Consider the following 18,491-nt stretch of genomic DNA (forward strand, 5'->3'; position numbering starts at 1 on the left):
TAATTATGGTTTAATTGACTACTTAGTAATCTGTGTAGAGTTTGCACCTTATGGAATCCCTGGCTCTCTGAGGAGCCCGGATTCCCCATGGTTGGCAGAGAGCCCAGATTTTCCCCAGACCCTCGGCACTAGGCTTTACTTACGGTGTCTTTATATAACTGGGACTGCTCCAACGAAACACAGGTGAGCAGAGCGCCCAGGAGAGGTAAGGTAACAGGAAGAGATAGGATGCGTAAAGGGTCAAAGAGAATAGAAATAGGCCCGTGGATGGGGGCAACAATGTGGACCAGACGCAGGATCCACAAGAAGACAAACTCCAATGCAATGCATATCAATGCATAAGCAAAGACCAAGGCTGAGTAAGTGGGATGAAGGAAGGTCACACACACGCACACACACACACACACACACGAACACTAGAGGAGCTGGGTGGGTGGCCACACACGCCAGGGAGGTGAGACTGAGAAGGAGGGGGGTACAGACTTGTAATAAATTGTTTTCTTTCCCCAATCTTAATTTGTCAAACGACTGCCACTAGCATAATTGTTTTATCTTAGCCCAAAAAGATTGGGGTTAACTTTACTTCATCTGTCATGGCACTGTGGCCACAGAGAGAACTTCTCTCAGGCCAGATCCTCTAGGTGTCCACCCAGATCTGCCTCCATTTTTTCCAGTCACGAGCCAGCCGGCGTGAGAGATGTGCTGTGAGGGAGGTAAGTGCAGGGTACGGTGGGGGCCTCTGAGGAAGAATCCAGAGCTGGGGGAGTCAGGGAGGGCCTTTGGAACCCTGTTATGGCTGTGGAGGGAGAACCCCATTGCAGGCCGCCATTGGGGCTGGGGACCGGGAGCAGGCCAGCACTCTGTGCTCTGGGCCAGGAGGGCCTGGGGCAGGGCAAGCCTAGAGTGGACGGGAGGCTGAGGGTGAGGAAGGGGAATGCCTCCGACTGCACCATTTTTACCAAAGGGCAGACTCTGATCTCTGGGAACTGGCAGAACGGTTGCTCAAAGAAAAGTCAGCCCCTGCCCCATCCTCCTCCGTCCTGGGGGCGAGCCCTCACACCCTCCGGACGCGCTCCACGCCCCTGCGAAGGTCAACAGGAGGCCAGTCGCAGGAAGGAAAACAGGGTATTTATTAAAGCAGGTCCCTGAGAGCGAAAGCAGAGGCGGAGAGTGTGAGCACAGAGCCGGGCGTGGGAGGTGGAGGCGTGGGTCCTGCCGCGGAGACACAGGGGCCCTTTGTGCGGGGCCTCGCCGCCTCCTCCCTCCCAGTGCCGCGGCGGCTCGTGGGGGACATGCGGGGGCTCCTCCTTCCCACGCTGCTGGGCGCTGCTCTGGCGCAGGTAAGCCCCTCTCCTCCTGCTTCCCCTCGGCTCGTGTTTCTTCAGGTCGGAAATGAGAAAGGAGGAAGAAGATGGGCGAAGCGGGGGCATAAATTCCTTGTGGCAAGACTTCCTGCCAAACGGGGAGCCATTCTCCTCTCCAAGCAAAGTTGGGTTTTGGGTTATTAGCTTCGGGAAAGAAGTGGAAAACATTTCTCCCTCGCGGGTAATGGCACTAAATCCTTCTTCGATACGTTTGAACAGCTCCCAGACTGGAATAATGTATGTTTTTGAGCGCAGTAGGACACCCACCACGGATCTGGGAGGCGGCAGCTCTGGCTGGCGGGGCGGGCCGAGCGGTGCCTCTTCGTTTGGGCCCCGGGCTGGGGCTCAGCTTTCCAGGGCTGCGGGCAAAACGTGCAGAGAGCCACTGGAAAAAGGGCTCCTGACAACCCTCTGCAGTTAAAAGCCTGTTCTTGTTGGAGAGGAGCACTTCGGAGACACATTTGTATTTTTAAAACGTTCTGTTGCGTTGCCTTTTCTCAAGTCATGTGTTTCTCACTTTTCACGAAAGGGAATCAGTCCACGAAGACTTTGAAATAGTTTAAGCAACAGACCAAAGGGAAGTTGAATTTAATAGGAGCAATTCATTGCCTTAGTATTTTTTACTAAGAAGGTGAGAACAGGGTGACTTGTTTATGGGTTTATTTACACGGTGGAGGTTCTTGCTTGCACAGAGGGTGAAGCTTTTGAAACCTTTGGGTGATTTGGAAAACATGGAATGTGTCTTTGAGTTAATAGTTGATTAGGGCAGGAAATCGTTTTTTAGGAAACAAGAGATTGAAATGTGTTCTATTTTATAGGGAGAGATCTAAGATTATAAAAGAATCCTAAGAAGAATGCTAGTGGTACCGATTATTTCCACTGTTATGTGGAGGGCTCATTTCCCCAGCAGCAGTGAGATGGGGCTGCCTGTCTCCCAGTCCACCTTCTTGAGAAGAGGCCTATCATTGTTGTGAATGCAGAGCCTACAAGGTATTCCTAAACAGCAAATATTCCCTTACAGAGAGATGTGTCCAAACTTAAAAAAAAACAAAAACAAAAAAAACCCAGAAAACCAAAAACATAAAAAGGTGTTGAAGTACAGCAACAAGAAAGTATTATTTTGCTTACTTTTGCCATTATGAATTTTTGAGGAAGAAAGCCTACCATTTGTTGAACATCTGCCATGTGCCAAGCACTGTGCTAGGTACTTTAGTTATTATCTTAATGCTCAAAATAACCTTATAAGGTGGACATTAATAATTCCATTTTACAGAGGAGGTTTGAGGCTCAAGGATTAAATAAATGATAGAAAGTCATCTATGATTACTCTGTATCTCTCTCTCTCTCTCTCTCTCTCTCTCTCTCTCTCTCTATATATATATATATATATATATATAAGCTCAGCTCTGGTGGCAAAACCCTTTCTTTCTGTTACACCAAGAGAGCCTGTTTGGAACAGAATTCTGTTCCATTTCTTTTCTGTTGCACCAAAAGGGTCTGCTGACTCTTTTGTTGTTCTGAGATTTTAATTTTGAAAAACAATCAAAATGTCTGAAGAAAAAAGAAATATCTATATATCTATATATCTATATCTATCTATCTATCTATCTATCTATCTTTATATTTTCCCACTATTTGCCATTTCTGGGACTCTTCTTTCTTTCGTATTTCTGAATTATTATCTATTGTGATTTTCCTTTAGACTGAAGATCTTGCTTTAATATTCCTTGTGAGGCAGGTATGTTAGCAACAATTTTTCTCAGTTTTTGTTTAATTGGAAATGCTTTAATTTCACCTTCACTTTTGAAAGATAATTTCACTGGAGATAGAATTCCAGGTTGATAGTCTTTTTTCTACCCCCTTTCAGCACTGGCTCTTGTTCATTTCCTCCTCCTCCTCCTTTTTTTTTTTTAAAGACAATTTTTTTTTTTTTAGAGTAGCTTTAAGATCGCAGCAAATTGGAGGGGTGCCTGGGTGGTGCAGTTGGCTAAGCATCCAGCTCCTGGTTTCAGCTTAGATCATGGGATTGAACCCTGCATCGGACTCTGCACTCAGCATGGAGTCTGCTTGAGATTCTCTCTCCCTCTCTTTCTGCCCCTCCCACTCATGCTCTCTCTCTCCCAAATAACTAAATAAATCTTAAAAAAAAAAAAAAAAAGATCACAGCAAATTGGAGAGGAATGTACGGAGAATTCCTGTATACCACCTGTTATTAACGTCCTCCACCAGAATGGTGTATTTGTTACAACTGATGAACCTACATTGACACATTATTACCTAGAGTCCATAGTTTATGTTGGGGTTCACTTTGGTGATATATATATCCTATGAGTTTGGACAAATGAATAATGACATGTATGCACCATTACAGTATCATAGAGTTTTTTCGATGCCCTCAAAATCCTCTGTGCTCCATCTGCTTACCCCTTCCCTCAACGCCTGGCAGCTACTGATCTTGTTACTGTCTCCATGGTTTTGCCCTTTTCCAGAATGTCAAGTAGTTGGAATCATACAGTATGTAGACTTTCCAGATTGGCGTCTTTTGCTTAGTAATACGTGTGTCTTCTCATGGATTGATAGCTCATTTCTTTCTAGCACTGAAGAACAGTCTATTGTCTGGCTATATCCAAGGCACGTACTGAAGAACACTGTGTCTCCTTTTGATGGGAAGTCAGTTCTCATTCTTTTTGTCATTCTCTTGTATGTAATGCTTCTTTTTTCTCACTCTGCTTTCAAATTTTTCTCTTTATCTTTGATTTTCAACAGTGTTACCTTGTGGCCTCAGAGATTATATAGAAACGCTCCAAGCCTAGAAAGAGAAACAGGTGACTGCAGGGGGGCAGTGTTGAGAGTAGGCATTTCCTTAAGAGGCAGCAATAGGAGGAAAAGCATGGAGCAGGTAACTGACCTGGTGGGTCCGGTAAGCAGGAAGGTGCAGAGGAGAGTGCAGAGTGAAGGCTGGAGAGGAAGGCATACACCAGCACAGGCTTTAGACAGCATGCTTATAATTTTGGACTGCGTAGTGTACCCAGTAGGGACCACTCATGAGCTTTAAGGAGAGGAGTAGTAGGATCAGATATGTTTTTTAAAGAGATCCCTCCAGCAGCAATGTGGTGGATTCATTTGGAAAGTCATTCTCGAGGAAGGAACGTATTGCAATCACACTCAGTAGCAGTGCAAACAGCGAAAGAGTGACTAGTTCTAGGAATATGAGGACACTAAGCATTAGACACTGAATGGCTATGGGAGGTGAGGGAGAAGACAATGACCTGGATGACTCCTGGCTTCCTAACTCCAGACTTTGCAGAAGCTGTCCAAATGGGCAGAGGTGGGTGAGGGATGATGAGTTTGGGGAATGAGTTTTCCCCGGGACTTTTTAGTGGTGCTGTCTAGTAGGTAGTCAGCTATATGGCTCTAGAGCTCAGTGGAAAAATCCTGGATGGAAATTTAGTTTTGAAGCTAAGATTGCTAAGAGGCAGTGTACAGAGAGTGAAAAGCAATACATTAAGGTCACGAAACACCAACTGGTCTAAATGTAAGTCATAGGTGGGGTAACGGGAATCTGCAAAAGAAATTGAGAAAGTGTGTTGAGAGGGAAGGGTTGAATTGGGAGGGTCTGGTGTCATGAAAGCCAAGGGAGAAGAGATTAGGAAAGAGTCAAACGTCTCAGAGAAGGGGGCAAGGGGCAGACATAGAGACTCCACGAACACGTGCCCAGCTGAGCGGTCACTGAACGTGGCAGGGAGGCCCTGGTAACCATGGCTGAACTGGGAAAAACTGAGAAGTAGACACTATTTCTACTCCCTTCTCCACTCTTGTATTTCCGTCCCCCTTCTTCTCCAGAGTCCCAGCACTGTTTCCTCAAACTCTATCCTCACATCATATCTTCCGCTTGAATTGTAGCTGAAAGGGTTTCTCTGGGGGCTACATTTTACCAGTGATCAGGCAAAAGGCTGAGGGGGGAATGGCGGCATTGCAAACTGATGCTTTTCAAGGTAGGATTTTTGAGTTGGAAGGAGGTTTAGATCTCTGGATCAGTGCAAGGGCCTCCAACCTATCAAATAAAAGTTGAGAGTTAATTATATAAACTACTTGCCAGGCACTGTGCTAGGCACCAATAGTAAACCCACAAATGAGCCACAGGTCCCTGAGGCCGGGTAGCTTTAAGCACGTGGAGAAGACAGGCGCTTACACAGATAATTTCAGTGCGAGGACATGTAAAAGGGAGGCGGGAGAGGTTTTAAAAATGTTTTCTGGAAAGGGTGATACCTGAACAGACCCAGGTGAAGGAGTGGGGGTAGGGGAAGCATGTTCGAGGCAGAAGGAACAGCATCGGATATGCAGGGAACTGCAGACACTTGAACTTGCTAGAACCTAAGGCAAGCAAGAGATGAGGAGGGCCCTGAATGCTGTGCTTAGGAGTTTGGGCTTTCCTGTAAGTCAGTGACTTTCAGGTGTGCGGGATGAAGGAGAGGAGCAGGTGAGGTTGATTTTCAGCTTCCTGGCTTGGGGAACTCGGGGGTTGGTGCCACCATTCACTAAAACGGGGACTACTAGCTGGGGAGCGGTCTGTTGTGGGAAGGAGAAAATGCGATGCTCATGGGGCATCAAAGTGGATACACCCCGTGGAAATTCATGAGTTGCAAGCTTAGGGAGAGAGGTCTAGGCTGGAGAGGAGAGACAGATGCAGAGATTAGGTGGTTTGTTCTATATCAAAGCTGGTTTGTGGCAGGAGCTGGACTAGGGAAGGAAGGAAGGTAAGGGTTGAGAGCTCAGGCATACAAACCGTAAGAGACTCTTACTCATAGAAACAAACTGAGGGTTGCTGGAGGGGATGTGAGGGGAGGATGGGGTAACTGGGTGATGGACATTAAGGAGGGCACATGATGTAATGAGCACTGGGTATTATATACAACTGATGAGTCAGTGAACTCTACCTCTGAAACTAATAATACACTATATGTTAATTAATTGAATTTAAATTTTAAAAAAAGTCAGGTGCTTAACTGACTGAGCCAACCAGGCACCCCGTGCCTCTCTCCCTTTTAAGGATGCTTGTGGTTACACTGGGCCCACCTGGTTAATCCAGGATGATCTCATCTCAAGATTTTTAACTGCACCTGCAAAATCCCCTTTGCTATGTAAGGTAACATGTTAATAGGTTCCAGGGAATGGAACACAGATATCTTTAAAGGGAGAATTACTGTGCCTATCATAGGTGGATAGTAACTGTTCCCTGCTGTTCTAATGAAGGTTCAGTGATGTAATCATATAAGGCACTTGGCACATAGGAGGTCCCATGTTCTTTCAGTCAATACATTTTAGTACAGGCGATAAGACAGACACTCAGCAAAGAGCTTGCCCTTCAAGAAGCTCACATTCTTTTTTTTTCTTTTTAAGATTTTATTTATTTGACAGAGAGAAACAGCGAGAGAGGGAACACAAGCAAGGGGAGTGTGAGAGGGAGAAGCAGGCTTCCCGCTGAGCAGGGAGCCAGATGCGGCTCGATCCCAGGACCCTGGGATCATGACCTGAGCTGAAGGCAGACACTTAACGGATGAGCCATCCAGGCGCCCCAGAAGCTCACATTCTTGATACATGCTTCAGAAAATAAACAAGTAGAACATATAGGACTAAGATAGGTGGTAAGAAGGTCTATGGGGAAAAGGCTGGAGCCGGGTGCTATTATATAAAGGGTGGTCAAGAAGGGCCTCACTGATAAATGTGAGCACAGATGCAAGCAAGTGAAAGAGTGAGCCTCGAAGGCACCTGGGGGAGGAGCATGCTTGGAGTGTTCAAAAATGAGGTGGGTGTGGAGTGGAGTGAAGCAAGACAGTGGGTGAACGGCAGTGGGCAAAGGAAGGTAGGGAGTGGGGACCTGATGTGGCAGGGCCTTAGAGGGTAGTTTGGCTTTTTATTTTTAAGATTTTATTTATTTATTTGAGAGAGAGAGAGAGAATAAGCACAAGCAGAGGAGAGGGGCAGAGGGAGAGGGAGAAGCAGACTCCCCACTGAGGAGGGAGCCTGATGTGGAACTTGATTCCAGGACCCTGGGATCATGACCTGAGCTGAAGGCAGACCTTAACCGCTTAATTGACTGAGCCTGGTAGTTTGGCTTTTACATTGAAATGGGGAACCATGAGGAAGCCACCTCTTCTGGGCGAGGAGTGACATGATTGAAGTATGATTGTAAAAAGATACACATATTCGATGTATGCCATTTGATAAACTCCGGGATGAGTACATACTCATGAAACTGTCATCACTACCAAAGCCATAAACATATCCATCACCCCCCAAAGTTTCCTCCTGTCGCCTTTATTATTCTTTATGTGTGGTAAGAACTTTTAACATAAGATCTACTCTCTCAGCAAAATTAAAGTATATAATACAGTATCGCTAGCTATAGGCGCTGTAGCTTATTTTATTTTAACATTTCTGCCAAGTGCAGGCTATAGAGGACAAAGGGGAAGCAAGCAGAACCTTTAGGAGACTATTATAATCATCTAATGTGAGAAGTAATTGTGGCTTGGATCACTACGATAGCAGTGGGGGTGTTAAGAAATGATTAGAGTGGGTACATTTTAAAGACATACCCAACAGGATTTACTGAGGGGCGGGAGGTGAAATGTGAGAGAAGAGTCAAGAGGGACCTGACCCCAAGGTTTTCTGAAAAAATGAACTTGGCGTGTGCTCAAGCGGGGTGTGCCTGGAAGAGTAGATGGGGAGGGAAACTTTGGAGTTTGACCTTGGCCTTTCATTTCTCCATGGGGACATCTGGCCGGTTGCGCGTTAGTCCAGAAGGCAGGTGTGGCGGGAGATACAGATCGAGTGAGGGGAGAGTCTGGAAAGGTCTACTTCACGGGGGGTGGGGTGGGGGACTCCGATTAGGGATGAAGAGAGCGCGAAGGACCCAGCAAAGCGCAGGGACAAGGAGCCATCATCGAGCAGGGAGGAGGAAGAAAGCGATGTGCTGGAGGCCGAGCGAGGCAGGTTTGGGAACGAGGGATGGGGTCAGCTGCTGATAGACGTTGTCCCAACTCACCACACTGTAGCCCGCCCGCTTCGGGGAAGTCTCCTCCTCTTGTCCATCCCTGAAATTCGTTCAGGACGCTAACGGCGCCCGTGTTACCCTCCGCAGCTCTGCGGCAGCGCGCCGGAGGCAGGGGCGGCCGCGGACGCCGCAGCGCCACCTCGCAGACAGCTCTGTCGCTGGCCGTGCGCCTGCCCTCGGCGGAAGCCCCGCTGCCCGCCCGGGGTCAGCTTGCTGCGGGACGGCTGCGGCTGCTGTAAGGTGTGCGCCAGACAGCAGGGGGACGTCTGCAATGAAGCCGACCTCTGCGACCCCCACAAAGGGCTCTATTGCGACTACTCGGCGGACGGGCCTCGGTTCGAGACCGGGGTGTGCGCGTGTAAGTGTCTCCTGCGGGGCCGCGGGCGAAGCCCGGGTCTGACGGCGGGTCGCCGCCGGGGATTGTTCCTGGGGAATAAGCAGCTCAGTTAGGCTCAAAGCGAGGGGGGTGTCGTTTTCCCACATCGGCGGGACCGGCTTTGTCCCAGGCACAGCGTGTGACGCCGGCAGGTGCTTACACGTGGTCAGAAACCTGGGTTATTTTTATTGCATCGAAGTGAGCTTGTAGTTAGGCGATTGCTTTCCGTGAGAAACAGAGCAAAGGTCATGTAAAGAGAGGCTGACTTCTTGAAGCGCCACGCAGTGACAGCGGCTGTTACTGCTGTCACACGCAGTCCGGATTCGGCGTCCTCTGTCACTAAAGACCAATCCTGCTTCAAAGTAAGTCTGTGTAACTGGTATGCAGACGGACGGCGTTCAGCTCAGCCTTTCCAGATAACCGTCACATCACTGTACTTTGTAACTGCAGCAGATGTGTAAAAAGGAAGGTAGGGTACCCCAAATCACAGCCTGACCCTCGGTTTGAGGGGCTTTCGCTCTGGAGACTGATTGAGACCCTCTAAACCGACACCTCGACAATCACTCGGGATCCTGATTTACCTAGGATTAAAAATTCAAATTTCTAAGGGAAGAGAAACAGGCGAGTCAGCTGGACACTTGAGTCAGTCTGTGGGAAGGACTGCGGGGACAGGCACATTACTCCCGGGAGTCTGGCTGTGAGCGTGGACTGAATGTGGGAGCTGTTCAGGGTTGAGAGCCTGACACCCCTGCTGAGTGCTGACTAAACTATATTGATTCAGAATGGAGGCGCTGGGTTCCAATTCTGGGCTTTATATGCGGAGTGACCTTGAGGTCAAGTTGCTTAACCTCTCCGTGCCTCAACTATATCATATATACTTCCTGCCTTACAGACATGCCAGGAGGAGCAAATGAAATAATGATACAAAACCCCAAACACCTAGCTGAATATCTGGTCAGCACAGACTCCTAAAAATGTTAGCTATTACTTAAGAAAATTTAACAGGGAACACATGTCCTATCAGACTCTGGCATCACGATACCCTTTTCTCCCAAACAGTGCTGGGCAAGTTATTGCAATAACCTAACAGACGCGGAGTGAGCAGCCACTACCACGCCAGGCTCTGTGACCAGCAGCTGGGGACACAACAAAGAAAAAAAATATGTATCTAGGCCCTGTCCTCGCAGAGTCAAAGTTTATTGTGTCAGACCCTGCCACACGTGATGTCACATACAATGTGATGAGTATTTTAACAGAGCATAGCCTTGAGGATGGGCGTGCAAATGACCTCTTGCTGGGGCCACACACTATGGCCCAGGGGCCAAATCAGGCCCACAGGCTGTTTTTGGAAATAACATTTTATTGGAGCAGGGCCACACCATCCAGTTACATGGTCTGTGGCTGCTTTATGGTCCAGAGCCCAGTCACTGCGACAAAACCCCGATGGTCTATAAATGCTAAGATACTTACTATTTGGCTCTTTACAAAACATTTGTTTTGTCTGATCTGTGATATAGAACAATGATTTTTAAACTTTGGTCTGAGGACCCCTTTAGTCTTAGACATTAATGAAGACCCCAAGAGCTTTTGTTTATGTAGGTTTTCTCTACTGGTATTTAAATAGATTAGAAATTAAAAAATACTTACTAATTCATTTAAAAATAGGAAACCCATTGCAACTTGCTGGGAATAATATATTTACGAAACAAACATTTTATTTTCTAAAACAACGAAAAACTAGTGAGAAGAATGGAACAGGTTTACATTTTTTGCACCTCTCTCTAATGTCCAGCTTAATGGAAGATAGTTAGATTTCCCTATCTGCTTCTGCTATCAGTCTATTCCTGTATGTTATTTTGGTTGAAATCTATGAAGGGAATCCAGCCTGACACAGATAGGTCATTGGAAAAGGCAGGAATATTTTAACAGAATTTTAAGATAATTGTGAATATTCTTTTTGATATTACATTAAAACTTGAGAAGTGGTAGTTTCTTGAAAATTAGCTGCATCATGGAATCTGAAACCATATCAGTGAACTTGTCAAACTCTGACAATAAAATGGCCTATCCAAGACCTCCTTGGAATGGGTCTTTTACTTATGCATAATTTTGTAATGCCATGCATTGGTTATTTGGAAAATGCTAGTTTGGAACAATGGTTATGTAGATGTTCCAAATATTGATATACTTAATTATACAATATTTTTAAAAATCACATTAATTAATACTAATCTCATCAGAAAAGTCTGCATATTGGGTAGCTATAAAGATCTCAGTGGTGGGTACAGATTTTCCAAAATTCTATTTTTTGCTTGAAAGCCTGAATTCTGTCATTGGTCTGAAAGTTGTTTTCCTTGAAGTGACAGGCTCACTGTTGATTTTCAAGGAAATGTCTGCCAAATACCTGAGTTACCATGGTTTATCTGTCAGTGAATTTCTTCAGGTGAAATTCCTACTAAAAAAGTGGTTGGTTCAGCCCAAACTCATGTAGAGTAGGTGCTTCTCCTCAAGATGATATAATATCTATAGAAATGCTGTATGGATACTTCCTATTTTATCACAAAGGATATTAAAAAGACATATATTTGATAAAGTTAATAATTTTTGCTGTGCTGTCAGGACATTATTAAGTAAAACTAGCTTCCCCCCCCCCAAAAGTGCATTTATGGACAAGTGCAGTGGCAAGGCAAAAATGCAGTGACTACCCTGAACAGTCTGCTTCATGCTAAGGTTCCAGCAGCGGCTCTAGCCACCATTGCTTTTGTATCTTCAGTGTAAATATCAACACAGGGAACACAGCCAGGCACATCTTAGTATTCTGAAAAAGAGTTTTGACCTTGCAGATTTTCTTGCAAGGGCCTCAGTGTTGCCAAGGTCCGAGGGGTCACACTTTTGAGAACTGTTGATCCAGGTCCAGAATGCCTCTCGGAGGACTGAAAGTTTCCTCCAATTCTCTTAACGAAAGAAAAAAAAAATTAGTTATGTGCAGTACTGTAGTTAAACAAATTATGATTTCTTCATTCATTCATGTAGCCTCATTGCCTACGAATATATCCCTGCCTATTGTTGGACGTCTGGGGAGAACTCTTACTTGCCACCAACCCATCTCTCAAACTTAGAATAATTACCTCACTGCTATCCTCACAGTGATAGAACAGGGCCTGTAGTTGGTCTTAATAATCTGAAAGGGCTGACAGCCTACAATAAAATGAAAGTATCTAATTTTCACCTTTTACAGATGTTCTGAGAAGGAGGTTCCAGATGGGGCCTAAGAAGTTGAGAACACTACCTCGTGAAGGAGATAGCTCTTACCTCTGTGGTTCATCATGGCAGGTGTGGACTATCAGTTATGGCTTTGTTGGTGATTTTGCTCTTCTCTCTTTTCAGACCTTCTAGCTGTGGGATGCGAGTTCAACAGGGTACATTATCGTAATGGCCAAGTCTTTCAGCCCAACCCCCTGTTTAGCTGCCTCTGTGTGAGTGGGGCCATTGGATGCACACCTCTGTTCATACCAAAGCTGGCTGACAGTCGCTGCTCTGGGGCTAAAGGTAGAAAGAAGTCTGATCAATCCAACTGTGGCCTGGGACCACTCCAACAGCAGCTTTCAACAAGCTACAAAACAATGCCAGGTGCTTAGAAGCATATTTATTTTTCACGTGTGGCGTCTTGTGGTTTTCTTTCATGTCCCTTTGATGTACCATAGGCACTCAGTAAGCACTTCCTGACTAGTGGTCAATGTGAGATTTAGTTTGGCTGTGCCGTTGCTCAGTCTGCCTCAGAGAGGTATATTCTAAGTATCTCAAAAGGAAACGTCATAATGTTTTAGATTTTTCCAGTAAAACTTTCCAGTTTTTAAAAGCTCTGCTGGGTCAGAAAAACTCTCCTATGCCTCTGCTCATTTACACTCAACCTCTTCTCAGGAAAGTTGACCAAATATTGTTCACATGTACCCTGAGAAAAACTTTTCTTGTTTTATTATGGGCAAGAAGTGCGAACCATCCAGTCCCCAAAATTTTCAAAGGCAAATTTGTTATATGATGAAAGCAGAAATGGAAGCCCACTGATTAAAAATATTGAAGAGGATGTTTAGCATTTGTAAATATTGTTTCTAAAAATAGAAAATGGCTGACATAAGATTGTCTTTTCATTTACTCTGGAAATGAAGCTCTCCAGTCACCAACCTCTGTCTAATTCAACACACGCACAGGTGTTTTTAAGAAGGTTCCCCAGGTATGTGAGTAGTCAGAGACCTGTAATGAGGCTCTGTATCACACCTTGAGCACCTGACCATTTGCAGTGAGTTTCTGTATATTCATAAAGGTTGTATTCTGGTCAGCTCTAAGTTAATATCTTCTTTAAGTGCCAGGGCATTTTGGGGACAGGAGTTTCAAAAACACCAATCAATGAAGCACAGATGAGAAAGGACTCAAAGGGGTTAGTGTTCCTGCCTGGTTACTATTCACATCTGTGTTTTCAACCAGAAATCAAGAATGCCTTTTTATCAACATTTAGAGCTTAGGAAACTAAAGGTGCCATGGAGATACAGAAGGGATATTTACACTAAAAACTCCTCAGTTCACTTGTATTATGTGGATATTTAATAAAAGCAACTATCATCAGAGAAATGTTTTAGATATTTTAAAAACTAACTCTATGAAAGAAGCTTTCTCAGAGACTTCCATTATGCCAATTAATTTGAAAATAATTAACAGGTTGTGGCGAGCTTGCATTTACCACACTTCATGGTATTCATCTAATAGCAGGACACTACTCATGCTCTAAACTCTTTACAATTTTAAGCCAAACTGTTCTTTTTTCAAAATGTACAGGAACAGTTGATTTTCGCATTGGATCTGAGGGACTCAGTGTGAGTTCTTGGGACCCATGCATGAACCTCGCTGGTGAGAAAATACCTTAGCCCAGCAGTTTCCACAAGTAAAGCTCTTTGGATCAAGTTCAGTCGGTCTCCTTTGCGGCGGTAGAGCAGTTCCAAGAGGATTCACTTGGAACCTTGTTGGAGGGCGTGTTAGATGGTCATTCTTCGTGGTTAGTGCTTTGCTACAAAAAATGAGAAAATCTGCCCCTGTGCTCTTGGTAGTTGAGATCACAGGCCTCGATAAATTTCAAAGGAAGTATATGTATATACTATATATGCGATGTATATCTTAAGTCTCTCCTCTGCTTAACTTTGAAACTGTGTTGATGAGCCCAAAGAGAAGTTTGGCTTTTAAAATTAAGCACAATGACAAGCACACACTTTAAGGTATATTTGTGATAGTAATTTATATTCTTACTGAATTCCAGACGGCCTATGGTTGGAATCTAGGTTCTGTTTACTCCGTATGAAGCAGGCAGTGACATAATGCCCCCATGCTTTCCTCACTGCTCACCAAATACTAAATAAACTCTTTAAAAGCTCTTCTAGTTTTCTTGCTTTTTAATGAATGTTAAATTCCTGAGCTGCAGCTCTTGGCTTAACTTTAAGGGGGTTATTGGTAAGATGATCATCTGACCTACCTTTATTTATTGCAGATGCGTGCTGGGCTTTTAATCTGCTTCCTGCATTGAGGTCTTTAAACTGTTGTCTACCTTCCAGGTATCTTCATGTTTCTGCTTCCTCTCTCTGTTTCTTGTGCAGTCACAAGATCCTACTGTAATAACACTGAAAGCAGTAAAGTATCATTTTATTCGAAGACAGCAGATACTTCAAAGTGACTGATATTTCCTATCAAGAAGGCGGTTTGCAGGGGTTGGGGGGGGGAGTGTCTTTTCAGAGTTTTAAATTGGCATTTTGAAGTAATGTAGCCAGAATTTTGCTATGTTCAACTTCAGACTCTAATCACAACCTTATTCCAAGCATCTATTTTAGGATGCATATTAACCTTAAGGAAATGCTTTGAGACAACAAACCAATATGTAGTTTGTTTAAAACGAAGCAGTAGCCTGATTCATTCATGAGCAGAACAAGAAGCTCCCAATGGATTTATAAGTTGGAAGAATTATTATGGACTCATTGTATTCTCATTATTCATCCCTTTCCCCTCCCTTCTGCTAAGCAGGAATCACCATCTATCCACCAACTTACGCAGCCACCCATAGATCTATTCATCTTTTCCTTGCCACGTCTTTTTCTAGAAGTGATTTGAAATGGCTAGCCAGTGGGATGAATACAACGGGCCTGATACTATAGGGAACATAGCAATTAAGCTGAATGAATAAAATAGATTACAGATTTGCCATGACGTAGTATATGATTATTTTGATTCGTTCAATGTAATGTAGAGAATTTTCTAAAAGACTAGATTAAAACAAGTGGAGGAAAAATGACTGGCCTCAATAGTTTATTCTCAAATGTAACTTTTGTATTTTAGATTTTAACATAATACGAAATTTAACATTAAGACATTGTTCTGATTAATATCTTGAACTCTTTAATCCTACTAATGTCTATTTCATTGTTGAAAATAATATCCAGCAAGAGGCAAGAACCAGAGAAAACACAGTAGTTTCCTCTCTAGATGAGCTAAGCAGAGGCATGTGGACGCATCTACTCAGATTTTCCAAGATAAAGTATTTTTATTCTTCCTAAGAAATTGGACTGTCACACTTGATTGAAAGGTAATTTGGAAAGTGGGAAAAAGAGAATGATGAATTAGACCATAAGCTTATTTTATTCTGAGTCACATTACTCAGAAACGGGAAAAGTTAAGTTCAGGTAATCAGGTAAAAGGTTCTGATCTATTAACTATTAGCTGAAACATAATGATTAAAAGTGGTCTATCAGAGTACATACATGTATACACATGTACTCTCCCCCCCTTTATTTTAGCTTACAGGAATCTCCCACTTATTTGGAAAAGAAAATGTCTCGTACAAGCAACGAAGTGGACCCCTTGCTCCAGAACATGTGGAATGGGAATATCCGATCGGGTCACCAATGAAAATAGCAACTGCGAAATGAGAAAAGAGAGAAGACTGTGTTATATTCAACCTTGTGATAGTAATATATCGGAGAGAGTAAAGGTAACATTTAATTAGATTTAACTTCATTGTAATTCAATATTAAGAGACTCCCAAAAAGTGCCCGTGTGTTTTACAGGGATAGATGGTATGTGATTCTTATAAAATCACCTCACTGTAACTCTTAAACCATCTCAGAGGAAAACAAAGATTAATCTAACTGCACTTCATGGGGAAAATCTTACCAAGTGGAGAGGTAATATTACCCTGCTGATTCTAGATATGCTAACAGCTTAACAATGTGGGTCTTGATCAGCCTGATTACTTCTGGTACACCCAACATGTATGTTTTTTAAAAGTAGATCCTTTCCAGATTTTTAAAAAATATATATTAATTTTATGTAGTGGAGTCAAGGCAATGGATAAAAGATTCTGGTTGCTACATCATAATTATAAAAACAGACATTATGAACATCAGAGAAGTTCTGACCTTGGTTATAGATCACCAAGTGGAGGGGAAACCACCATTTCCAAAACGCTTTGTGCTTACTTGGTAAACTTGCCGAAGGACTGTGACAAAATACTTTAGAATTGTTCGGTATAGCCAGACCTGGTCCTACTTCTAGAACGAGGCAAGATTACGGTCTCAAGAGTAAGTTTTAGGAATGTTAAAAGTCTTCTCATCTCCAGGTTATTCCCTACTGTATTAAGAAGTTGACAGCTCAATTTTAAAGGGATTAAGATACGTATTCATTTATTCATCCACTCAAAACTGTCTGAGCTGTTTTAGGGAATTTGCTAAGTCTTAGGTAGTAAATAAACCTTTAATATGACATGGCCCTTGATGTTAAATAAGACAGAGAAATTTTCACTGTGGAAACCATGGAACTAAGTGAAGAGTGGATAGCAAAACAGATTGGGGAGCGGGTCCTATACTATGATGGAACAAGAACAGGGAGGACAGACCTCTGGTGAGGGGATTTCGAAGGTAGAAAAGAGAGTGCTGAAAGTCACTAAATGGGAAATAGTAATATTCTGGAAATAATTGATCTCTGTGTTTCTGTATAGAGTATCACTTTTCTAAACCGTTGCAACCACATTAAGGAATGTCTTCTTAATGTTATGTACCTTTTCAGATCCCCAAAGGAAAAACGTGCCAACCTACTTTCCAACTCCTCAAAGCTGAAAAATTTGTCTTTTCTGGATGCTCAAGCACTCAGAGTTATAAACCCACTTTCTGTGGAGTATGCTTGGATAAGAGATGCTGTGTCCCTAATAAGTCTAAAATGATTACCATTCAATTTGATTGCCCAAATGAAGGGTCATTTAAATGGAAGATGCTGTGGATTACATCTTGTGTATGTCAAAGGAACTGCAGAGATCCAGGAGATGTATTTTCTGAGCTCAAGATCCTATAAAACCTAGTATATATGGGAAAAGTTAAGTTCAGGTAATCATGTCATTACATAAGAAAATTAGAGTGGTTTTAAAAGGGTGGCAGATCTACCGTACTGATTTACAAAAGGGAAGAATACCTACCTATTCTCAGATGACTGTATTTAAGGCATTAGAAGCTATTAAAAATGTTCTCTTAAAAACACATGTAAAACTTGGTGCAGCTTTCTGCTCACAGGTCTTGTCCCTGTGCTTTAATATAAATTTTTTGCACCAAAATATAAACATATAAATTATATATATATGACATATATATGTGACTTAAAAATCTTAAGTGAATTCTTTAAAATGTAAAACTATGAAATACACAGATGGTTGCTTCCATCTACATATTCCATACATAATGCAAAAATTATACAATTTACATTTTATTCCATAATCTGGAATGAATACTTTGAAGATGTGTAAAAAATTTAGAACATTTTTAAAATTTTATATTTTAAAACTTTTATCAGTACTTTGACAGTGTAGCCTAGGATTCCATCAGATGATAATCATTACATGTGAGCAAGATTCTGGGCTTAATTCTTAAATAGGAATAAGATGAAACTGCAAATATAATTTCCACTCCCCTATCCTATCAGTTTATTTTCTTTTGAAAGAAGAAAATAGAACTTCTTTGGCCATTATTGACAACTGTAATCTAAAAGTTTTTATACCAAATACTAAAAAATGAAATTTTCAAGATAAAGATCAAGAGCATTATCCTTACTTTGAAAATGAAAGAAACTTAAAAACTTAACACTAAAGAAAGCACAGATTATTTCGGCTTGAAAATAAACTGTTCCTAAAAGTTACTTCTTTAAATGATAAATCCACCTATGGATTTAAAATATAAATTATATTTAAAGATAAATTAACGTTAAAACTATAACTGGAGATTATGATCACTGAAACACATTCAATAGACTATTACAGTCATTTTCCCATAAGGTTTGGAAGATGAGGTCAAGCTAAGTAATGTTCCGTATGCTTATATAAATGGTGACAAGCAAAACCAATAATAACAAGCAATACTGTTTAAAAATATGGACATTTATTATTATAAAATCAACTGGTTTAATAAAAAAGCATTATATATTTAAAGATAATTTAATACATATACATGTTAAAATAAATGTAAAATAAATGTGATTGAGTACAAACATGTGGTTACCCAAAGCAGCAACAAAACCTCCTTTACAGCTATCCCCGAAAAGTTAGTGGGTATTACACGGAAGTATTTATATTGTGTTCTTCTACTACTCCTCGTACTTGCTTTTAAAAGATCAGGAGAATTTA

The 18,491-nt window shown here is 42.5% G+C and overlaps 1 protein-coding gene across 1 annotated transcript; it reads left to right on the top strand.

Annotated features, from left to right (window-relative positions):
* The first annotated feature begins 1,137 nt into the window (after positions 1-1,137).
* CCN6 (cellular communication network factor 6) lies at positions 1,138-18,093 on the top strand. Its single transcript, XM_045798400.2, has 5 exons — positions 1,138-1,340; positions 8,506-8,776; positions 12,182-12,424; positions 15,625-15,818; positions 16,892-18,093. Exons 1-5 carry the CDS (start codon positions 1,293-1,295, stop codon positions 17,171-17,173), a joined length of 1,038 nt encoding a protein of 345 aa, XP_045654356.2. The 5' UTR covers positions 1,138-1,292; the 3' UTR covers positions 17,174-18,093.
* The last annotated feature ends 398 nt before the right edge of the window (positions 18,094-18,491 follow it).

Source organism: Ursus americanus, chromosome 11 (genome assembly GCF_024610735.1).
Source record: "Ursus americanus isolate L20-20 chromosome 11, mUrsAme1.1.p, whole genome shotgun sequence".
Classification (NCBI taxonomy): Eukaryota; Metazoa; Chordata; class Mammalia; order Carnivora; family Ursidae; genus Ursus; species Ursus americanus.